Source organism: Rana temporaria, chromosome 8 (genome assembly GCF_905171775.1).
Source record: "Rana temporaria chromosome 8, aRanTem1.1, whole genome shotgun sequence".
NCBI lineage: Eukaryota > Metazoa > Chordata > Amphibia > Anura > Ranidae > Rana > Rana temporaria.
In genome coordinates, this window is record NC_053496.1 from 46,772,487 (window position 1) to 46,798,041 (window position 25,555).

The 25,555-nt window shown below is 41.5% G+C and overlaps 2 protein-coding genes across 2 annotated transcripts; one reads left to right on the plus strand and one right to left on the minus strand.

Annotated features, from left to right (window-relative positions):
* Window positions 1-1,147: 1,147 nt before the first annotated feature.
* On the minus strand, window positions 1,148-7,776 carry LOC120946893 (anionic trypsin-2-like). The gene is made up of 5 exons (XM_040361716.1): window positions 7,683-7,776; window positions 4,608-4,758; window positions 4,053-4,303; window positions 3,364-3,500; window positions 1,148-1,541 (listed from the first exon to the last, which is right to left on the minus strand). The coding sequence occupies exons 1-5, from the start codon at window positions 7,720-7,722 to the stop codon at window positions 1,392-1,394; spliced, it is 729 nt and encodes a 242-aa protein (XP_040217650.1). The 5' UTR covers window positions 7,723-7,776; the 3' UTR covers window positions 1,148-1,391.
* Window positions 7,777-12,997: 5,221 nt separating this feature from the next.
* Window positions 12,998-18,535, plus strand: LOC120946885 (trypsin-like). The gene is made up of 5 exons (XM_040361709.1): window positions 12,998-13,108; window positions 15,452-15,611; window positions 16,791-17,044; window positions 17,212-17,348; window positions 18,305-18,535. Exons 1-5 carry the CDS (start codon window positions 13,069-13,071, stop codon window positions 18,452-18,454), a joined length of 741 nt encoding a protein of 246 aa, XP_040217643.1. The 5' UTR covers window positions 12,998-13,068; the 3' UTR covers window positions 18,455-18,535.
* The last annotated feature ends 7,020 nt before the right edge of the window (window positions 18,536-25,555 follow it).

Here is a 25,555-nt window from a genome sequence, read left to right on the forward strand (position 1 = left end):
ACGCATGCTTGGAAGCATTGAATTTATTTTTTTTCAGCATGTCGTTGTGCTTTACGTCACCGCGTTCTGACCCGATCAGTTATTGTAGTGTGTAGGCACATCAGAAAATCAGTCAGCTTCATCGGTTAACCGATGAGAACGGTCCTTCGGACCGTTCTCATCGGATGGACTGATCGTGTGTACAGGGCTTAAGTGACACTTTTTGGAGTGACACTAATACAGTGATAAAAAAAATGCACTGTCACTGTACTAATGACACTGGCAGGGAAGAGGTTAACATCAGGGGCTATCAAAGGGTTAAATGTGTTCCTAGGGAGTGCTTGCTATCTGTGTGGGGTAGGTGCTTTGACTGGGGGAAGACAGAAATCCATGTTCCTGCTTAGCAGAAACACAAGATCTCCATCTTCCCCACTAACTTGTTTACATAGGCAGACCGATATTCTGCCTCTCTCGGGAACGATCGCCGGGTGCCGGTGAACATCGGGTCCACCAGACCTGCTGATAGCCTCCCGCTGTGTCCAATCACAGCGGGAGCGGTTTGCCAGCAGTGCACATGCACATGCCAGCCCTAGAAATCGAAATCTAAATGACCTAGAGGTAGACGTACAAGGGCTGCTGCAGTGAATGTCGATTTCTGCAGAATAGAGTTCTGCTTTAAACACAATATAAATTGAGAAGGTCAGAAGGTCTAACCCTTCCTCATTGTACTAAAAATGTGTAATTGTCTTTGTGTTCATTCGAAAGCATTCTCATAATTTCCTCTTCTTGTCATGGTCTTACCTCTTTGCAGGCTTCTCATCACTGACATGTGCTGGCAGCCATCTTGCTTCATGGGGTTCTTGTAACCTGCCTCACCCTGCGGCTCCTCTAAATAAAATAATACGGGGGCTGAGTTTGGGCTTCAATTATTTAAATAAAAGAACAAAGACCATACTGGTGCTAGCTTTAGATTTCTTCCCAGATTGTTTAAGTTTTAGCAGGAAGTAACAGGCACTTTTTGAAGCTCATCATTTATATCATATTGACCCCTACCCTGCCATAATATAGTAATAAGATGTGTGAAAATAGTGGATCATTTACGAAGGACTGTGGTTGAGACCATTGCTGAGTATTGCCAATAACACTTCAAATTAAAAAAAGACACAAGTTTAAGTGCTAAATGAAAATTTTATTTCATACTTTCCCATTGCACAGCCCATCACGTGATGACAACATATACAACAACCATGATATTGTGTGAAAAGGTCTCAATGTATAGCTCTCAAAGAAGGTGGAAGAATAAACCTTGTTGCAGCCATGGACAATGCTGGGCACAGCTGTGGATGGACAGGGGTTTTGCGGTGTTCAGATTTTGTAGGTGGAAATCTTGGAAAGTATGATGACATCAGAAATTAGTTGTTGGCAATGGTATCCTCAATCCAGGAGATGAAATTACAGACTTTGGTGTAAACTCCAGGATAATTGGGCAGAGCGCAGCCTCTTCCCCAAGACACAACACCTTGGAGCTCTCCATTGACAGCCACTGGTCCACCGGAGTCACCCTGGATCAAACAAAAAGGGGATGAAAAAGACATTGGCATGCATCCACTAAAACAATTGTAGCCATATAAAGTCATTTCACCTTCTGTGAGACTTGGTAACTTTAAATGTTTTTATGTATAACATTTATTTAAGGTTTACTGCACTTTTAAAGCACTTTGCAATTTAAATAGATCCTTACCACCAGTATAAACACTAATGCCGGGTACAGACGAGAGGATTGATCCGCGGATACGGTCCGCCGGACCGTATCCACGGATAAATCCTCTTGAGGATTTCCGCGGATTTGGATCCGATGGAGTGTACTCACCATCGGATCGAAATCCGCGCCGAAATCCCATCGCGATGACGTGTCGCGAGGTCGCCACGATGATGACGCGGCGACGTGCGCGACGCTGTCATATAAAGATACCCACACATGCGTGGAATCATTACGACGCATGCGAGGGAGGGAATCGAACGGAACGATCCGGTGAGTCTGTACAGACAGCCGGATCGATCCGCTGAAGCCGATTCCAGCGGATAGATTTCTTAGCATGCTAAGAAATTTTTATCTGCTGGAAATCGGTCGGCCCGAAAAAAATCCGCGGAAAAAGATCCGCTGGGATGTACACACCAGCGGATCTATCCACTGGAACTGATCCGCAGATCAATTCCAGCGGATAGATCCTCTCGTGTGTACGGGGCCTTATTCATTTACAACAGTAGAGGGAGAGAGTTTAGAAGTTAAAAGTTTGAAAAAAAAAAGAAAGAAAAAGTAAAAAGATAATATATAAAATAGTACCACAAATTATGCAAAACTGAAGAAGAGACGATATTTATGAATTAATGAAATCATGAGCAAGTCTCTTGCTGTGGTTGAGTTTGAAGTGGTACAAAAAAAAGAAAAAAAAAAAAGTTTAAAAGTTTTTGTACAAATACATTGTATTTCTCTTTGCAAAATGTAAGAATGATCAACGCGTTTCAGAATTCCTAAGGGCCTCCATCATTAGGACTTATAACTTTAATCTGCCCAGATTTGCTCAGTGGAAAAAATTGTCCTAACAAATAGCACATTCAGTAGAGCTGGCAAGCTGTTAAAGGGGTTGTAAAGGTTCATGTTTTTTCACCTTAATACTTTGTATGCATTAAGGTGAAAAAACATCTGATGATTTCCGGCCCCCCAGCCCCCCCGTTTTACCTACCTGGGCCCTGGAAAGTCCCACGTCGCAAACACGCTCGTTCGTTGCCCAGGCTTCTTGGCTCTTCTCAGCTCTTAATTGGATAAATTGATAGAAACGCAACCATTGGCTCGCGCTGCTGTCAATCAAATCCAATGACGCGGGTGTTGGGCGCGGGTCCACAAGGTAACCCCCTTGGGAGAGCACTTCCCAGGGGGTTATATGAAGCGGGGAGAAGCCAAGAGACCCGTCGAGGGACCCCAGATCATGAGGATCAGGGCCACTCTGTGCAAAACGAACTGCACAGTGGAGGTAAGTATGACATGTTTGTTATTTAACAAATGCATGCCCCGAAGCATTGAACTTAATTTTTCTCAGCACGTCGTAGTGTTTTACGTCACTGCGTTGGACACGATTGGATTTTTAACCGATAGTGTGTAGGCAAGACCGATGAAAGTCAGCTTCATCGGATATCTGATGAAAAAATCCATCGGTTCGTTTTCATCAGATGAACCGGTCGTGTGTACAGGGCATAAGTGTCAAGTGTACATTATTTATTTTTCAAATACAATATTGTATTTCACCAAAGTTATTTAAAAAAAAAGTCTTCCATTTCTGTTTCTATACAATTTTTTTTAAATGATATCAGGTTCACACTTGTTACCTGGCAAGAGTCTTTTCCGCCCTCTGGGAAGCCCAAGCAAATCATGTTCTCTGTAATTTGCCCTGGATAGGACTTCGAGCAGTCTTCAGCAGGCACAACTGGGACATCAACACACTGCAGAAGATCAGGGTTGGATGCTGAAAGTGAAAAAAAAAATGATCTTTAAATCCTCTGCACAAATAAGCAAACATTTGACTCAAGAGCATAAACACACGTATTGTCAACTGACAATAAAAATCACTCTGTTTGCAAAGTAAGTATCTGTGTTTCTTGGGAGGTCTAGTTTTAAGAAATTTGCTGGACGAATTTCACAAGCTTTCACCTATAAGTGATCAATGACATAATTAACTACATGTTACCTAAATGTACTCAATACCTAAACCCAACATGAGGCACCTAACCTTTCTGGAAATTATAGCTGCGTTTCTGTAATGTTGATAGTATGGGTTCCGTAAAGAAAGATCAGCTCTGACTCTACTTTCTGGATACTTTTTTGGGCTTAGTGAGTCAGAACCTTTACAATCCAAAGACAGCCAAGCACCTAGCCTTTTCATAAGACCAACAATGGTAGCTACCATATCCATTACAGCACAGAGTCTTTTGAAGGATTGTCTCCTCTTTGACTTCATGTGATACATGCATGGGGTACTTTGGTAGTATGTGGTAGAAGGGTAGTCTTCAGTACTTACCGGTGTTCATGGTGTTCCCCCAGCCAGAAACCAGACACATGGTACCATCAGGTGCACATTGAGATGGGAGAGGGATGGACTGAACTACTCCACTAAGCTGGGCTGGCTCAGACAGCTTAATCAACATGATGTCGTTGTCAATTGTGTAAGCGTTGTACTTTGGATGACGGATGATTTTTGCCGACTGAATGAACTGTTCTGTTCCATCTGTGGCTCTGATATCATATTCTCCAATTCTGACTTCAATGCGTCTGAACAAGGGAAAAAATGCAGACAAGCATTGTGTTGGCTTTTTGGAATTTAAGAACTTTGGGCAAAATTTAGTTCATTAGTGATATGAAAATGTTTACATAGTTGAAAAGGTATTAGCAGCTCTTATACATGTCTTTTAGGTTCAAAAGATCTTTTAGCTTCACCAGTTGTGGCTGTGCCAACATTATTTAAACTTTTTTTGGTTAGTTCTTGCTTTCACCATCTCTTAAGATATATATGGCCTCAATTGGATGGCCAGTAGCACATAGAAGGTCAGGCTCTCTGAAAAATCACTATACTTACGACTTGTAGCAGTGAGCAGCAGATACAACCCACTGTTCATTAATCAGGGATCCTCCGCAAAAGTGGTACCCGGAATTCAAAGAGACCTGGTATGGCACTTGGCAGGTGTATCCGCCTACTATCTTATCATCGTCATCGAATGGGGTTGCAGCTGGAAAGAAATATAATATGAAGTTACATAAAGCTTTGTCACTGATCTATCCCCAGGCTGGGTATTTAAATAGGAAGATCATGACCACACTGGTCATCTCTCGACCATGGCCTAAATGCCTTCCTTAATGGTTTCCAATGCCTTATAACATCTTTAGAATGGTAATACTCTCTAATATAATAGAGTCTCATGGGCATACAGTGTCAGCCCTTTCTCTTTGAGGCCTAGTGTACAGGGGATTATGGGACAATAATATAAAAAAAGATCCAACCACCAGTCACTGCAAAAACAACTTGAAGGGGTTGAAAAGGTTTGTTTTTTATTTTCTAAATAGGTTTCTTTAAGCTAGTGCATTGTTAGTTCACTTACATTTTCCTTCAATTTCCCTTCTAAATTTTTTTTTTCTTTGTCTGAATTTCTCACTTCCTGTTTCTCCTCAGTAAGCCTGCCCCCATCATCCGAGCCGTTCTGGCTGGGGGTTAGTCAGCGTGCTCGCACCCACCCTTGGGACTACATCCCTGCAGAGTGACGCTGTGTGTCAGGAAGTGATGCAAAGCATCAATATTTGCAGGGTTGACCCTTTTTTAATGCCCTGGCATGCTGTCAATCAACTTCTGGGCCACATCCTGACTGCTGACAGCCCATTCTTGCATAATCAATGCTTGGAGTTTGTCAGAATTTGTGGGGGTTTTTTTGTTCTTGAGGATTGACCACAAGTTCCCAATGGCATTAAAGGGGTTGTAAAGGTAAAAAAAAATGTTTTCCCTAAATAGCTTCCTTTACCTTAGTGCAGTACTCCTTCACTTACCTCATCCTTCCATTTTGTTTTTAAATGTCCTTATTTCTTCTGAGAAATCCTCACTTCCTGTTCTTCTGTCTGTAACTCCACACAGTAATGCAAGGCTTTCTCCCTGGTGTGGAGAAAGCCTCTTGAGGGGGGAGGGGGCGAGCAGGCAAATAAGGGCACTCTCCACTTTGCAGATAGAGAAATGAGCTGTGTGTTAGTGGGCGTCCTGACACTCCTGCTCGCCCCCTCCCCCCTCAAAAGGCTTTCTTCACACCAGGGAGAAACCCTTGCATTACTGTGTGTAGTTACAGACAGAAGAACAAGAAGTGAGGATTTCTCAGAAGAAATACAGACATTTAAAAGCAAAATCGAAGGATGAGGTAAGTGAAGGAGGACTGCGCTAAGGTAAAGGAAGCTATTTAGGGAAAATACATTTACCTTTACAACCCCTTTAAGCTCTGGGGAGTTTCCTAACCATAAACCCACAATTTAGATTTTTTGTTCCCCAAGCCATTTAGTTATTACTTTTGCCTTATGACAAGGTGCTCCATAATGCTGGAAAAGGCATTGTTTGTCACCAAACTGTTCTTGGATGGTTTGGAGAAGTTGGAGGATGTTTTTGTATCATTATTTATTAATGGCGGTGTTCTTAGGCAAATGTATTAGTAAGCCCACTCCCTTGGCTGAGAAGGTTTTTTCAGATGCCCCAAATAATCGGAAAGGGGATTCATTAGGGAAATGACTTTACCCCAGTCCTCAGCAGTCCAATCCCTGTACCTTTTAGGCCTTGTACACACTATCAGTCTAAACCGATGAAGCTGACTGATGGTCTGATGTGCCTACACACCATCAGTTAAAAAAACGATCGAGTCCAACGATGGTGACGTATAACACAACGACGTGCTGAAAAAAACAAAGTTTTATGTTTCCAAGCATGCGTCGACTTAATTCTGAGCATGCGCGGGTTTTGAACCAATGCTTTTACGTACTAACCATTGGTCTTGACCTATCGGTTAGGCGTCCATCAGTTCAATTTTAAAGCAAGTTCTACATTTTTGGACCGAAGGATAACTGACTGATGGGGCCCACACACGGTCGGTTTGGACCGATGAAACTGAACTTCAGTCCGTTCTCATCGGTTTAGACTGATCGTGTGTACAGGGCTTTACAGAATATCAGTCTGTCCCTAATGTTTTTCCTGGAGGGAAGTGGCTTCTTTGCTGCCCTTCTTTACACCAGGCCATTCTCCAAATGTTCACAGTGTCTCCCCACAGGGATGTAGTCCCAAGGGAGGGGGTGAGCACACTGACTAACCCCCAGCCAGAACGGCTTGGATGATGGGGGCAAGCATACTGAGGAGGAACAGAAAGTGAGAAATTCAGACAAAGAAAAAAAAAACATTAAGAAGGGAAATCGAAGGAAAAAGGTAAGTGAACCAACAATGCACTAGCTTAAAGGAATCTATTTGGAAAATAAAAAAATTAACCTTTACAACCCCTTTAATTTAAGGGGTCACATACATGGCTGGTATGCTTTTCATAAGGTGATGAGTAGAGTGGCCCTGAAAATCACTTACATTGGGAAAGTTTATAGTGTATTAAAATCATGTATGAAGGAACTGGAGATTGTGCAGTGAAAATTGAGCTATAAATACTTAATAAATAAATAAATAAATAATAATAATAAAAAAAGATTAACTACACAAAAAAGCTGTTTCGGCTATATGGACTATTTTGAAGCATATAATTAGCACTTTTTCTCTAATTTAGAGAATTTTAAGAACACGTTACTAACGAACATATGTTGCACAATGAATATAGGCCTATATTGTTATTATATATGTTTATGTTAATCATCTATATGTGTAAGGGATGTTTTAAGGTTCCTGAGCGCTGCACCTTTAAAAAAAAAAAAAAAAAAAAAAACAATGCTTCAAGTGTATATGTATAAAGCAAATGTGCTTGTACTAAGTATTAACTATTTCTTACAGCAAACATATTATTATTTTAGTAATCCGTCTCTAGGTAAATATAGATCAATTACTGAACTGAGAATTTCTTGGAGTAGAATACTAGTAAAGTATAAAGAAAATATAATTGAATTGCACAGTACACCAAAAATAAATGGTAAAACTCACCTGCAAAGCCAAAAACACAGAGCAGTAGAAGGGTCTTCATGATGTTCAACCAGTTGTGTCTTCCAAAGCCTCATACCAGCCTTTATACATCCCCATCTTCCTAATCTTATCATCTGTCCACATGCTGGGCCAACCTGAAGAAAGCGAATGAAGCAGGTGTTCGGGGTTGGCACTAATCTTTTTAGGCAGCTTTCCCAAAAGTTTTATAAGTAGACTTTGCTCACAATGCCAGTGCTTCTGTCTCTGCTTTTGCTAGTTGGAATTCATATTCACTTAATATTCACATAATATTAGAAAATAAACCTTAAAGTGGAGTTCCAGCCTGTACATAAAAATAGAAGTCAGCAGCTACAAATACTGTAGCTGCTGACATTTATTATAAGGACACTTACCTGTCCAGATATCCCGTGATGTCGGCACCCCAAGCTGATTTGTCCATCAGCTTTGGGTGCAGGTGCCAGCATTGAAAATAAGGGAAACCAGCAGTGAAGCCTAAATGGTTCCTTCATCTTCTGGGACACACAGGTCCCAGAAGGCAGCGGGGGGAGGAGGGGCTGGAAATTATGGAGATCGCCATGCGGCGATCTTACCAGCCACGTCCCCTCCCTTTCCTGACTTGCCAGGCTGCATGCTCAGATAAGGGTCTGGTCTAGATTTTGGGGGGACCCTCATGCCTTTTTCATTTCTAATTTTGGCATTGGGGTTAGCTATAAAATCCAGACCAGACTCAAAGGGCCTTGTATGGACTGGGGGAGGGGGGCTGCACGCTGTTTTGGTCTGGATTGTTTAATAGTCGGGTGCCGGCAATTGTAACCACTACACTATACTATTATCCAGGTCTCAGTTTGCTTAGTGGTATGCACTGATGTCTACAAAGCACTCAGGTTATGAGTTCAAATCCCAGCCAACTTGCCACCCATGGTCGCTGTGTCAATTTTTCCAGTGCACAAGCGAAACCCTAAAAAAGTAAACACCCGCACGTTAACTTAATTTTGGAGTACAAAGCAAGTTTTCAGCAGGTGAGACCATCAGTAGGATTCAAACCGGTAGCTTGAACTATTAAAGGTAGCAAGGCACACCACTACACTACTGATCTGACCACAATCATACCCAGGAAATACATGTACTAATGTTTGATTCTTTAAATTCTGTACAGTAATGTTTTGCACTTGAGGCATTAATATTATGGCAACAACCATGCTCATGTGGCTTGGCTATTAGGCATCCGCCTATTGTCAGCATTTGCTGCTACATGTTTGTAGGCTGTTTCTCTGTGGTGTCTAAACTGTCCTAAGTCCCAGGGTTGCAAGAAGTTAATCAATGCAGATGTACTGTGGAAGGCCAGAGAGCCATTGAACGTATGCCATCTGTTTTGAAGGCTGGTAATGGCTGATTACTGTCACCATTCTGAGGCCCCGTACAGACGAGCGGACAGTCCGATGAAAACGGTCCGCTGGACCGTTTCCATCGGACATGTCCGCTGGGAGATTTCGGTCTGATGGCTGTACACACCATCAAACCGAAATCCGCGCCGACAGAGAACGCGGTGACGTAGACGACACCGACGTTCTCTATCGCGCGAGTTCAATGCTTCCACACATGCATCGAATCAATTTGACGCATGCCCGGGATTTCTGTCCGCTGGTTAGATGTACTAACCAGCGGACATGTCCGCCGGACAGCTTCCCAGCGGACATGTTTCTTAGCATGCTAAGAAACATTTGTCCGCTGGAAATCTGTCCGCTAGTCTGTACACACGATCGGATATGTCCCCTGACACTGGTCGGCGGACCAGTTTCAGCGGACATGTCCGGTCGTGTGTACGAGGCCTGAGAGATAAAACACTGTCATTTCAATTAATTATAACGCACTTACAGATCCAACTACTTTTAGCTGATCTCCTTGCATTGCAACTCTGCATTAGTCAGTGGTAAATGTGGTATACACTATATACAATCAGCCGTCACTAGTTAGTTTCCACAATCCATGACTTAACTTCACAGTTCACACAAATATGTTTTAAATTCAAACTGTAGCACTGACGTAAGTAATTTTTTCTTATTAAACTTTAAGTAAAACGTAGAAAGTTAATTTAACTTTAATTATAAAACTTATCTAGTATATTGACTGTCAGTCACTTTATAGTAGGCAAGAAGGCATCACTTTAGCCAGTTACACAGACATACCAGATTGTTTACATTTTCTGGAAGCAGACATGATCGCATTTTATTGACAATATACCCTGAAGAACTGAACAGTCTTTCGCACGGAACAGATGTTGTCTATGCACAAAGAATTGTCTGTACAAAACTGCTTAGGACAGGAAAACGATGGTTATTTATGCCCCCTTCCCTTGATGGAGCCTGATGCATCCTCCTGCTCCACAGATGCAAAGGTACCTCAATCCAATTGGTGCAGTTTGCTCACACCCAGCAGGATAAGTCTCACTGTCCAGGCTGTCCGGTGACATCAAGAATTTTGATCGATCAAAAAAATTAAAGATTAAGCAAGGAATTAATCTTTATTTCCCCAGCCTTAGTATTTTTTGCTAGAAAATTACTTAGAACCCCCAAACATTATATATATTTTTTTTTAGCAGAGAATCTAGAGAATACAATGGCAATTGTTGCAATATTTTATGTCACACAGTATTTGTGCAGCGGTGTTTTAAACACAACTTTTTGGTGAAAAAGACACTTTCATGAATAAAAAAAACACAGCAAAGTTAGCCCAATTTTTTTGTATAATGTGAAAGATAATGTTACGCAGAGTAAATAGATACCAAACATGTCATGCTTTAAAATTACGCACACTCGTGGAATGGTGACAAACTACGGTACCTAAAAATCTAAAACCTGTCATGAGCATATGTAATTTAAACTGAACATGTGATAAAAACATTGTAAACAGAGGTTACCTTCAGCAGACTGATAAGCAGATCTGCAGATATAGGCAGCTTTAAGCGGAGTTCTGCCAAAAAAAATAAAAAATAAAAGTCAGCAGCTCCAAATACTGCAAGAGAGAGGAGAGAGAGTGGGTGGGGCTGAGTCATGGCTTCCGTGTCTAAATAGACACGCAAAACGCGCCTGCTTGGGTGCCCCCATTGCAAACTGCTTGCTGTTGGGGCACTTAACAGGAGGGAGGGGCCAGGAGAGTCAGCAGGGGGACCCGCGAAAAGGAGAATCGGGGCTGCTCTGTGCAAAATCACTGCACACAACATATAAGTATAAAATGTTGGTTTTGATTTAGCTGTTTTAATTGTGCCTTTAATATCACTTTAATGTATTCTCTACATGTAAACCCAACATTTCCTATTTCTGATATGTGCCTGCTGTACCATGAACTTTTATGAAAGAGCCTCCTCTAACTTAAACAAAAGTGGCGAAAAGACTTGGGTACCTGTTGGATGATATTTTACAATCTTTTCCATGTGTTTCAATATCTTCCTTTCAGATTGATGCTATTCATAGGGTTTAAAGAAACCCCAGCCTTTATATACAAGATAGAGGTCACAGACAATCCCAATAGCAACAAATTCAGAGAGGCTCCAGGTGACCTCATACATTTGGATTTACCAGAAATTGGTACAATATCGGGGCTATGTGACTACACAAATTAATTCAGTCTTTGGTATACTTATTAGAGACTTGCCCCTTACATGTATTTTAGAATACTTTGATTCAGCCAACCTAGATCCATCTGTGACTCTAGCAGGAACCAAATTACTATTTGGCCGCGGAATAGGTAGATGGTGCTTAAATGGGTCTCATTCCCCCCCTCTTCATTAGGGAATGGTTTGCCAAAGTCTATAACATCTGGATGGGCAGAGGGGCACACTTTGTACATTTTATGATATCTTAGATACATGGCAAGCTGCTACCCAAGGGATTGTACAATAGCTTATTCTACACCAATTGGCTCCTTCTCCCACCTCCTACATTTATTGTCTCTGGACTCTCCATATAACATATTTGGGTCTACCAGTTCTTAATGTGTTAGCTTTTTTCAAACTGTTTATTTCTTTATTTTTACCTGGTGATTCTTTCAGTAACAAACTTTCTATCCTAGAGTGACAACAATCATTCTCTGCACTGTATCTATGGAGGAGAAGCGTTGTCATCCCAGGACAGGAAGTGTGTTAGGTCTACAGAAGACGTTCTCTTTTGCTCTTCTCCATAATTAAGTCTAGGTTCACAGTACCTCATGATAAAAAAAAAATCTCTGCGGTCAATCAATATTCAGAGTGTGTGTTAGTAGCCACTGTCGGGCATTCAGGAGGCAGTGCTAGATTTATAAGTGGGAAAAAGGGCAGAATGGACCCCCCTCTATACAAAAATATTATAAAACAATATAAAATGATATACAACGTATTAAAAAATTAATTACAATAAAATAATGTAAAATATATACTAATGGAAAATTACTTTCCTTTATTAATATCTTGGACGTTTTTACTCTGGACTGGTATATTGTATCATTTAAAAAATGAATTTTGGCAGCTCAAGCAAACCGTAACAAAATAAGGTAGGTGGCCTTTGGTGCGTGTGTGACCTCAAGATAATGTTGTGTCATACATTTTAAAAATGTGTGACGTCATTGAGAATGTTAACCAACTCTATGTATGAGGGCTAATTTAATTAAGTAAAAACAGTCATACCTGGAATTCTTCGTTAACCCTCACATCAATTAAATAAAACAATCACTCAGCTCAGTAAGATAATACCACATATCACGACCAAACCAAAACCAACTTTCTTTGCAAATGGCTGTCTCGCTTACATTGATTCCCCCATTTCCATGTAATATCCTGCCCACTTTCCACTTATGACCACCAACGATCCTTCAAATCCCATTAACTCCTTTATTTGCCTTCCCCAATCCATTTAAATCATGCCTTTCTCTCCTCCTTGTTAGCTCAGGGTGTTCAGTAACATAGTGGGGAGCTGTTCTGTAGTCCATAGGGCTGATTTTATTGCCTACCCAATGGAAAAGTAAGCAGAGAAACATGCACCTTTACAGGATAGAAATTCTGGTGCTAGAAGTAGCCTGTCTTTATTTTTTTTATATTATGCCCCCTCTTTAATTCTCCTGCTGGCTAAGGGTCTGTGATTATGTGGTCTGTCATCTTTATCCGTCCTTCACTACTTTGCAAATCATTGACCTTCAACAGGCATCAGGTGTCAGAATATCATGATTTAGGAGAAGCTGGAAGTGAAACAAGGTTACTGATAATGTCCACCATGAGTAAATGCCAACATCTGCTAGATTTTCCTCCATTCAGTTGGCATGGTGGCATGGGAACTTCCAGGTGTCACCACACGATAATGGATATTTGTGGTATAAAAGTTAGCTGTGGACCCCAGGATTACTCACTCTCTCTCTCACCATGAAGTGTCTTATCCTCCTCTCACTCCTTGGCCTTGCTGGTAGGTTCCCAACTGAAACCTTTATTTTTAATGACTAAATAATAACATGATGTCAATTTAACACTTTGTAAATGGTAAATAAGCCTCATTTGATGAAGTTAGCCTTATTCTCTAGGCAGATATAAAAGACACAGATTGATAAAGCTATGCATGGTTACAAGTATTTTTTTTTAAACTAGTAAGTAAAAACTATTTAAGTACCTGAGGCAGACCTGATATCAGCCTATTGCAGTCTCTGCACAGCAGAGCTAGAATGTGTGAGATAGAAGTAGAAGCAGAAGTGTCCAGACAGTACATGTACTGACAAGAAACATGCTGAGTGACAGAGAAATGAGCTTATCACTGTGCTGCTTTTCCTTTCACTGTCCAGTCAGAGCTTGAGGGTGAGTCTAAGAGAACCTGGGCTCAGATGAAGTGGGTTGAATGATGCTGGTAATTAGACTGAGGACATATAGAGGCATAAAAAAGTACTACAGGGGAATATTATGAGTTGAACTGAATATTACAGCAACAACAAGTTTAATTGTATCTTTTAATGGGCTATTGTTTTTTATTTTGTTAATTTTAGCTGAAGTTCAGCTTTAAAACTGAACTCTAGGGATGTTTTTAACCTTACATTGGCCAAACTTTGTTATATCTAGTTATTTGTATGTCACATCTGGAGGGCCACTGGAGATAGAGAAGTTTCTTGTAGTAACCTACAAGATACTGTGTTGCAAATGTCTATAACTTACAAGCCAACTTCAATACACTTTTAATTTTAATTAATTTTAATTAATTAAGTTTAATTGGGCAACTATGTGGAACATGAGGTTTAATGTTGATAAATGTAAAGTTTTGTACTTTGGGGCTAAGAATATGCATGCATCATACATACTAGGGGGAGTACAACTGGGGGAATCCATGGTGCAGAAGGATCTGGGGGTTTCCGTAGATCATAAGCTTAATAATAGCATGCAATGACAAGCTGTGGTTTCCAAAGCAAGCAAAGTCCTTTCTTGTATTAAGAGAGGTATGGACTCCAGAGACAGAGATATAATTTTGCCCCTGTACAAATCATTAGTAAGACCTCATCTGGAATATGCAGTTCAGTTTTGGGCACCAGTTCTCAAGAAGGATATTGGGGAACTGGAGAAAGTGCAGAGAAGAACAATCAAACTGATAAGAGGCATGGAGGAGCTCAGCTATGAGGAAAGATTAGAGGAACTGATTTTATTATCTCTTCAGAAGAGGAGATTAAGGGGGAATATGATCAACATGTATAAATACATAAGGGGTCCATATAGTGAACTTGGTGTTGAGTTATTCACTTTAAGGTCATAACAGGCGACAAAGGGGCACTCTTTACATTGGACAAAGGGGCACTCTTTACGTCTGGGGGAAAGGAGATTTAATCTCTGAATACAGAAAGATATCTTCACAGTAAGAGCTGATTGTAGAATAGACTCTCTCCAGGGTTAGCCAGCTCAGTAGTGTCCTTAAAAAAAGGCATGGATCCTTTCCAAGAGATGTATTTTTTTTTGCAGATTAATACTTACCTAGGAGGATGCAGCATCGGTCTGATACTGCATCTTGCCCCCGCCACCTCTGCATCGGTCTGCTCTGCACTGAGGACTGAGCAATCAAAACACAGCCGATCACTCGGTTCTGACAGCTCCCTGAGTAGGGAGCTGGTGACTGTAAGTCACAGCTCTCTGCTCTGCCCTCCTCGCTCACTGGATTGCTGAGCTGTGGAGGGGGCAGAGCGTCCGGCTCAGCCTCTCAGCAGCTCACGTCGGTCCAGGCACCTGGCGGATCCAGACTTTATAGACGCGATGATGCGGAGCCTGGACCGACTCTTGTGACATCAGCAGAGAGCCCGCTTCTCTGCAGAAAATGAGTCAAAGGAGTGCAAAAGGAATTGCACTCCTGTGATCCATAGGAGAAGTACAGACACGCTTTGGCTATACTTCTCCTTTAATGTAAAGTACATAATTTAACTAAATACTAACATTTATAGGTAAAGGTGATCCAGGGAATATCCGATTGCCTCTCGGAGGATCAGGAAGGAATTTTTTCCCCTGCTGGAACAAATAGGATCATGCTTTGCTGGGGTTTGTTCCTTCATGTGGATCAACTGTCGGTATAGGATTGTGTATATGGGATAGTATGATTTATTTTTTCCCCCTTTTATTGGTTGAACTAGACAGACTTGTGACTTTTTTCAACCTAACAAACTATGTAACTATATTGCAGTACCTCTTTTGTAGTTTTTATCCATAAAGGTAAACATACTATTAATTTGCGTTGGAAAAACCCAACCTGGACAATTCTCATTAAATATAAAAAATCTTTTTTTTTTAGCCGCCTTCCACTACAACGATGATGACAAGATTGTAGGAGGCTACACTTGCCCTGTCAACTCTATTCCCTACCAGGTGTCCCTGAACTCTGGGTACCATTTCTGTGGAGGGTCCCTCATCAATGACGAGTGGGTGGTCTCTGCTGCTCACTGCTATAAGTCGTAAGTAATGTTATTGGCTAAACAACAATCAATTAGGAACAATATTTTAGGTGTCCAAAACCAGTGGCAATGCACCGAATCAGACAAACTGGCCCTTTAAACATAAACAAAGCAGAAAAAGTTGAGAATGTCTCCTCTAGTTCTTCATATAACTGTTTTTGTTGCATAATTGTTGTAAGAAATATAAGACTAGTAATGTCACACACCCCCCACACATACTTATCCTTCCAGGAGTCTTTCAATTTTTTGAGAAACTGTTTGGTGTCTGTCAAATATTCAGGCAGACCCATAACCAGGGGCTGTAACTGATGGTCAACCCACCGGCTGAGCCTTTCATTTAAAGAACCAATGCGTGCAACAATTGGCCTTTCACTTTCAGACAAAGATTCAGGCACACCCATAACTAGAGGCTGTAACCGATGGTCAACCCACTGGCTGAATATTTTCTGTAAAAAACCTACGCCTGCAAAAATAATGTCTTTCAGACAAAGGTTCAAGGCCATTGTGAGTTTTGGGTAGATGGTGGAACACACCAACATAATAAGGGCATATGGAACAAACATATCCCCTTCCTCCTCAGTGAAAAACAAACAAACAAACATTTAACCCTCTATATAGGACAGATTATAGGTCCTTCCTGAATGCATTGGTGGGGTTACCCCTTGACTTAACATACGTATCAGCATCAGACAGCTCTAAACTGTACATTCAAGATGACCACCAACCCTCCCTTATCAGAACTCCTAATCATATTATTAGGATCCGCATGCAACATTTTAAGAGCCATTAAATTATTATCAACAACAACGCCTAAAGCAGTCACCTTTGAAGCATGAAACATCTTGTTCAACCAGTCTCTATTACTGTACTAAACATTTCAACTCACAGGGTAAAAATTGAATCCTAACTTAAATGGAATGTTAGATCCAAAAGTAATAGACTCACCTAGCATATGATCAGACTCAGAGGCAATGTCTTCAAGGCCACTTCTAGTGTTACAATGCACCTAGCAAAATGGGACAAAGTAATACGTGAACTTTGCCCCATAGGGGACAAAACTGGAACATAACAATTATAGTGATTGAGCTTCTTTTAGGACTGATGTTGGGAACCACTGGGTTATAAAGGTAGGGTTATCGATTAGCATGATGTGACCACACAAACCCTTCTCTCTTACAGACGTATTGAGGTCAGACTTGGTGAACATAACATTGAGCTCTTGGAGGGGACAGAACAGTTCATCTCATCTGCTAAGATCATCCGTCATCCTAAATACAACGCCTACCTTCTGGACAATGACATCATGCTTATCAAACTGTCCCAACCTGCAGTGATAAGCTCCAGGATCCAGGCCATCCGTCTGCCCAGCGAGTGTGATGCGGCCGGCACACAGTGTTTAGTTTCAGGTTGGGGAAACACTCTGAGCAGTGGATGTGAGTCCAAGTTTGTTTTAATTTTATTCTCAATCACTAATTTAAGCAGATTAATTCTATCTGGTTAGAGGGAACCAAAATACTTTTCTCGAAGAAAATTTCTGTACAACTGCTTTACTGCACATCCTGTTCAGATGTCCACTCATTCCTGAATTTCTCCTTTCTAGCGAATTTCCCAGACCTCCTGCAGTGTCTTGAAGCCCCCATCGTGTCTCATGAGGAATGCCAAAATTCCTATCCTGGTCAAATCACTGAAAACATGATCTGTGTTGGGTACCTTGAAGGTGGCAAAGACTCTTGCCAGGTGAGCATAGCTTCTTCACTAAAGCATGTCCCCCTGATAATTATCCTGGGCAACAACATTCCTTTTTTTTTAGGAGGGCACAATGGTTCTGGAGCATTATCTCAGGTCAGACATATGGTTCTTTTATTAGAATCTTATATTTTGGTGTCCCAATATGGTGACAAATTAATAACAAGGTACTACGAATTGACTCTAGGAGTCCGATCATGAACAAAGCAAGAAAGTTGAGAGTGTCTCCTCTAGTTCTTCAAAGAACTTTAACCCCTTGTGTATGCAACCTGTAGATTGGCAGTCCTTTACATAAGACCCTAGGCAGAGAGAACATTATTTATTGCATATTACATTTAATGCTATTGACAACTGCACAGGCATCAGCCAATGAAAACCAAGCAGCATGGCTCTACGTAGTTATGACATGGTGAGCACATGGGTTTGTTTGCAAACAGGTGTTTCTAATAGTGATGGCTGATGGTGTATTTCTTTCTGAATGTATTCACATATTTATGCTAGCAATTCTTTATACATTTGTCACAATTGAATGCCTCTAGCACTCTTCTTACTCAAGTATCTTCTCATCTAAAGCTAGAGCTCTGTCACACGAGCAAGGTAGCAGCCCATGTCTCCAAAGAGAGATCAACACCATCATTCACCCGTATAACCACCTAATATCTATTATTCTACTGGTTCAATGGGGTCTCTAGCGCACTAATGCCTCTGATTAAAGGACGTTTTTTTTTTATTCTGACACTGTATTTCACTTAAACTATATTCATGTCATGGAAATATCATTTAAACCAGTAGTTGGAGACCCTACTTGTAAGGATAACATGTCAATGGGTTTTCCTTTCTGTACCATGTAAGTGGAACATTGGTGGTATCTCCATCCAGGTTTTTGAAGTTATTTTCCCATCTGAAACCAGTAATATAGATAATAAGCCTATGTTTTTTTCTTGCAGGGTGACTCTGGTGGCCCTGTGGTTTGCAATGGAGTGCTGCAGGGGGTGGTCTCCTGGGGTATTGGCTGCGCTCTTCCTGGCTACCCTGGCGTTTACACCAAGGTGTGTAATTACGTGTCTTGGATTGGAGACACCATCGCGCAGAACTAAACATCTCTACATATAATGTTGGGATGAGAAGCATGACATGTATCATTCCAAATCCAATAAAATTATACACGTGAACCATTACTTTTCTTGTTTTATTTCATATGCAATAGAATATTTTGTATTCTGTGGTATTTTTTTTTTTTGTGTGTTTCAAGTGAAGAATGTAGCGCAAAGTTTAAGGCAACAGTCCTGGAAACCTGGGCTGATCCACCAGGCTCTACTCTTACCTTTGACCAATTCAATAATTTAATTACACCTTAACCACGGTACCTCTTTTAGTTCCTCAAAGCCCACCATTTTCATAGCTTTTGAGTGATTATTATGGATTAGAGTTATTTTTCCTTTAAAATGTTACATACATTTGTTCTGTGAGCATGGAGGCAAAATAAAATGTTACTCATTTATAAGAAGTAGAGTGAATCAGGAAAATACCACATTATGGCCACAAGACAGAGTTGACATTTATAGGGAATAAATACTTGTTACCTATAATCATCAGCTCCATCTAGGGGCCATAATGCAGTATTTTCCTGAACCTGTCTATTTTTTATAAATTAAGAAAGTTTAACCTAGAGAGAAACTAGCCTAATAACATTTGATTTTGCTCCCATTCACACAGAATGAATACGCTTCAGTTTTGCTGGATGAATAGCTCTTTTATGTTTTTTTTTTAAATAAATAAGCTCCTAGGTGTTTTCCACTATTATGTGCTTTCTTCAAACCTAGTAAAACAACCCCTTATAGTTATGACACCAGCAAGGCTGCTATAATTTATACGAGAGCTGATGTCATGTCTCCGCTCCTTCCCCCAGTCTGTGTTGATGCTGCAGCCCACACCAGCCATACTTGTCCATACTAATATCATATGGAAAGGATAATCCTCACTTTAATTGTCTGCATTGTAAATACATTTTCCAAGTTATTGTGACCCTTATATGAAAATAAAATGTTGCAGTAATGTAGAACACTCACCTTCTCATGTGCCATCAATTGCTGCAGATGTGAAGAACTGATGACTGAAGATCCACCAAAATCTGATACTTCTAGGTGTTTTGGGTGCCTGGTCCCCCTGCTTCAAACAGTGGTTCGATCCACTGACACCTAAATTAAAACTGTGTCCTATAGGCCCCGTACACACGGCCGAGGAACTCGACGTGCCAAACACGTCGAGTTCCTCGTCGAGTTCAGGGATGAAGCCGCCGAGGAGCTCGGCGGGCCGCCTTCTCCCATAGAACAACGAGAAAATAGAGAACATGTTCTCTATTTTCTCGACGAGTTCCTCGGCGGCTCCATCGGGCCAAAAGTGTACAGACGACAGAGTTTCTCGGCAGAATCCCGCTCTGACCGAGTTTCTCGCCAAATTCTGCCGAGAAACTCTGTCGTGTGTACGAGGCCATAGTGATGTACCGGCTTTAAGGAGAAACCACAGCATGCAGCAGGGGACTGGAAATCAGAACTTTTGGATATATCAGATTCTGTAGGATTTTCACCTAAATATTTCTTTTTAGTATTGCAGAGATCAGCAGTGAGGGCAGTAGGAGAGATGAGTATTCATTGTGTTATTTGTAGGGGGCATATTATTGTAAAGTTTTATTTTAGTCCCTATAAGTCAGTTGGGGTAAACTTTCTTGATATGAGGGGCCTCAAGTGCAGCCTCTGACATAGGCCATACATAAAATTCTATGGATATTCATTATTAGAGTCAACAGACACAGAACAAAATATAGTCAATGAGATTCTCAGAGACTGTGGACATAATACAGTAAATGCTCAGAAACTGCGGGTGTGATACAAGAGATAGTCAGACACTACAGAAATGATACAAGAGATGGTTATAGACTGGAAGCATGGTACAGGATATGGTCAGAGACTGCGGACATACAGTATCTCACAAAAGTGAGTATACCCCTCACATTTTGTAAATATTTTATTATATCTTTTCATGTGACAACACTGAAGAAATGACACTTTGCTACAATGTAAAGTAGTGAGTGTACAGCTTGTATAACAGTGTAAATTTGCTGTCCCCTCAAAATAACTCAACACACAGCCATTAATGTCTAAACCACTAGCAACAAAATACAGATACAACCCTTAGCGAAAAAGTCCAAATTGGGCCCAAAGTGTCAATATTTTGTGTGGCCGCCATTATTTTCCAGCACTTCGTTAATCCTCTTGAGTAATGAGCATAGAGGTCACCAGATCTTCACAGGTTGCCACTGGAGTCCTCTTCCACTCCTCCATGGCGACATCACAGAGCTGGTGGATGTTAGAGGCCTTGTGCTCCTCCACCTTTCGTTTGAGGATGCCCCATAGATGCTCAATAGGGTTTAGGTCTGGAGACATGCTTGACCAGTCCATCACCTTTACCCTCAGCTTCTTTAGCAAGGCATGGTTGCCTTGGAGGTGTGTTTGGGGTTGTTATTATGTTGGAATACTGCCCTGCGGCCCAGTCTCTGAATGGAGGGGATCATACTCTGCTTCAGTATGTCACAGTACATGTTGGCATTCATGGTTCCCTCAATGAACTGTAATTTCCCTACTGCTGGCAGCACTCATGCAGCCCCAGACCATGACACTCCCACTACCATGCTTGACTATAGGCAGGACACACTTGTCTTTGAACTCCTCACCTGGTTGCCGCCACACATGCTTGACCCCTTCTGAACCAAATATGTTTTTCTTTGTCTCATCAGACCACAGGACATGGTTCTAGTAACCCATGTCCTTAGTCTGCTTGTCTTCATTAAACTGTTTGCGGGCTTTCTTGTGCATCATCTTTAGAAGAGGCTTCCTTCTGGGACGACAGCCATGCAAACCAATTTGATGCAGAGTGCGGCATATGGTCTAAGCACTGACAGACTGACCCCCCCATCCCTTCAACCTCTGCAACAATGCTGGTAACACTCATACGTCAATTTCCCAAAGGCAACCACTGGATATGACACTGAGCACGTGCACTCAACTTTTTGGGTCGACCATGGCGAGGCCTGTTCTGAGTGGAACCTGTCCTGTTACACTCTTGTATGGTCTTGGCCACAGTGTAGCAGCTCAGTTTCACGGTCTTGGCAATCTTCTTATAGCCTTGGCCATCTTTATGTAGAGTAACAATTCTTTTTTTTCAGATCTTCAGAGAGTTCTTTGCCACAAGGTGCCACGTTGAACTTCCAGTATGAGAGAGTGAGAGCGATAACACCAAATTTAACACACCTGCTCCCCATTCACACCTGAGACCTTGTAACACTAACAAATCACATGACACCGGGGAGGGGGAATGGCTAATTGGGTTCAATTTGGACATTTTGTACTTTACTCACTTTTGTTGCCAGCGGTTTAAACATTAATGGTTGTGTGTTGAGGTATTTTGAGGGGACAGCAAATGTACACTGTTATACAAGCTGTACACTCACTACTTTACATTGTAGCAAAGTGTCATTTTTTAGTGTTGTCACATGAAAAGATATAATAACATATTTACAAAAATGTGAGGGATGTACTCACTTTTGTGAGATACTGTAATACAAGGGATGGTCAGAGACTGCAGAAATTATACAAGAGATGGTCAGAGTCTATAAATATTGCAGGAGATTTTCAAAAACTGTGGACATGACACAAAATATGTCAGAGACTGCAGTCATGGTACAGGAGATGATTAGAGACCGCAGTCATGATACAGGAAACTTCCTGAGACTGAACACAGGACTTTCAGAGTTTGTGAACAAGCTAAAGGTGTTGTTAGAGACTGTGGACATTCTAGGGTGACCACCTGTCCCGGATTGCCCGCGACAATCCCGCATTTTGCAGGTCTGTCCCGGGCACATTCATTCCAGGACAATAAAGTGTCCCGGAATGAAACTGACACAGCCACCCCCCAGGCCAATCTGATGCCCCCAAAAAAGGCCGGCACATCAACGCTTTACTCACTGACAGTACTTGTCCTGGCCGGGAATGCCTGGGGGAGCACAATCCCGCTCCCCCTGATTGTGATTGGAGAAATCATAAATCCTGCGTCTTGTGTCCAATCACTGTGTTGTGATTCGTTACTTTTTTTGGAAAGGGAGTGTGTCCCTGAATGGTATTTTTGAAATGTGGTCACCCTAGGACATGCTTAAGGAAACAGTTAAAAACTGGAGATATATTACATGAGATTGCTAAAAATCACTGCTATAGTAGGGCAATAAGAAAACACAAGGGCCCAGAGGGCCCCACAAAAAGTGCCAAAGCGACGCATGCTGTGCCTGGGCCACAAGTTGGGTATCAGGTTTTAAAGTGGAGAAGAAGTTAGAAGCACTGACAAGTATTTTTGTCTGTATCCCCAGTGGGACGATTTCTGCGTAACTATTGTTTCAGTGACTGTAACAGGGCAAGAAATTAAGGTTTATCTACCCAACAGAGGTGGAAACAGCAAAATAAAACAAAGATAACTTTTAGAACTTCTCCACTCTTCCCAAAATGATAAAAAAATTCTGGCTAGGGTTCTGACATTAGGTATGTAGAGCCTGGTTACTTTACAATTACTTTAAATTTAGAGGGAGATCAGAGTTATGGCCTACCTGGCCGGGGCGTGCATGCCACGCGGTGTTCCTGGTTCCTGGACCACAATGGCCCGGAGCATCTGAACAGTGACGGGGACCCAGTGAGCGACTGGGTTCCCACCTTTGAGGGTCCCAAGATGTATTGCTGTTCGGTGGGGAGTCCGTCTGAGGAGAGCCATTGAGAGGCTGGCGGTCCAAAAGGGCCTTGACAAACCACCGGAGATCAAGGTAGCCGGACACTGAAGGATTGATCAACTGTTAGTCGGTACCTGGGTGACAAATTGAAGGAGATCCAGGCGCAATTCAACAAAGGAGGAGTTCCTCCGTAACTACAAATCAGAGAGGGGCCTGTGGCAGAGGTATCTCCCTGACGTTCACCAAGGAGGGTCTGTGGCAGAGACTTTTCCCTTAAGTTCAAGTTCACCAAGGAGGGTCTGTGGCAGGGACTTTATCTTACAAATGTTCGAGTGATACTCCGGCTGCCATGTCAGTGAGAGAGGCCTGTCCGGGTACGCTAACCCCACTCTGGCAGGAGTGGCGCAGAGAAGTGTTACGCTTGGGAGCAGGACTGTTTCCCTATCATCACGCCTGAATTTGCTATTCTCCTTTCTTCTTCAACTTTACTTTCCTCACCACAAGTTTATTGTTTTTACCCGGCTGGGTAATAAAGAGCACAAGAAAGGAGCACCTGTTGCGGACATTCCTTTACTTCTACCAAATGCAATATGCATCATTCACCCCTAGGAATTCGGGGGAGCCATGAGGTAAATGTGCCACCCAAAACAACCAGAAGCTCCCCTGGGGGTAGTGCTACAGTTATAATTAGGATAAAGGAAAACGGAACATGTGTCTAAGAAACTACAGTAGGATGAAACTAAAGGAATGGGAGCGCCTAATTCCACCAGGATAGGCACTGGATTTTTTATATGTATATACATATAACTATATATATATAACGATATATATATATATATATATATATATATATATATATATATATATATATATATATATAGGATGGGCATATGTATACACTAATTCTACATTATATTGTACATTATGTGATAATGGGGCCCCTCCTCAATTTTTTTTGTCGATATGGAGTAACCTTAAACATACCTTCCATTGACATTGAATTTGGTCATGGGGCCTTGACTGGTCATCACATTCACCCAGCCTGACACTTAAGGACTTCTTTTTGGGGGGCGGTGGTAAAAGATAAGGTTTTTGAGAGGAATCTGTGTGTTACTGTGCGTCACAAAGTTGGGGACAGGATCTTGGAATATTTCAATGTTGGAGGAAATTTCAAGAACCTATGAGACTAAAGGGCCATATACAGCGGTCCAACGGGCGTGTTTTATCAGACAATACAACCGTCTGTATGCTCCATTGGACAATTGTTGTCGGTTTTTCAACAGACAAATGTTTGCTGTGCATGCTCTCAAACTTTCCGTCAACAAATGTCCAATGGAGCATCATGCGACCTTGTGTACACAAGTCCATACTAAAGTACAAAGTACAAACACGCATGCTCCAAACCAATGCTAAAGATCAGACAACAATAGCAGAAGTTGCCCAAAGGGTGGCAGTAAAGATCTGAAAAATCATGTGATTAGGTGATTGTTGGCTGAAAAAGTTCTGCCGTGTGTATGCAGAACAAGTTCACAGCCAACGTCCCTTCGGACCAAAATCCACGGAAAAGTCAGATGGAAGTCCGATCGTGTGTACAGGGCTTAAGAATGACTCAATTAATACTGTAGGCCAATTTGTTCTGAACTCTTGACCGATCCCATCTATCAAAAAGTGTTACATAGCTAAACCTTTCATTCAATTTCTAAATTGCAAATTCTAAAAGCCAAAATAAAGCAACAGTAGTGGTTAAAAAAAGGCATTTGTGGGTTTAACCATAGTTACATAGTGAAAAACGGTCCAGAAATATTTAGACAGAATAAAGGTGGATAAAGCACCTGGACCAGATGGCATCCACCCACAGACCCTAAATGAATTGAGCTCTGTCATTTCAAAGCCATTGTTTCTAATATTTAGGGACTCGTTAATGACTGGAATTGTACCTATGGATTGGCGCAGGGCCAATGTGGTGCCTATATTTAAAAAGGGAACAAAGTCTTTACCAAGTAACTATAGACTTGTTAGTTTAACTTCTATAGTCCAGGAAGATACTGGAGAGTTTAATAAAAAAACACATAGATTAGTTCTTGGTGGAAAAAAAAAATATTTTACGCAACAGACAGCATTGATTCATGAAAGGCAGAAGTTGTCAAACAAATCTGATTTATTTTTATGAGGAGGTAAGTAAAACCTTGGACAAAGGGGTGGCTGTGGACGTGGTATACCTGGATTTTGCAAAAGCGTTTGACGCAGTTCCCCAAACATGGCTATGTGTAGGGTAAAGTCTACAGGCTTGTAAAGATCAATTTGTAAATGGATCAAAAACTGCATTTAGTAAATCTCCCCAATGCCTCTTTAACCTCTTGGCGCCAACGGCACACAAAAATGTGTCCTCTCAATGAGTGGGCCTTGGCACTGAGCAGCAGCATATTTGTGT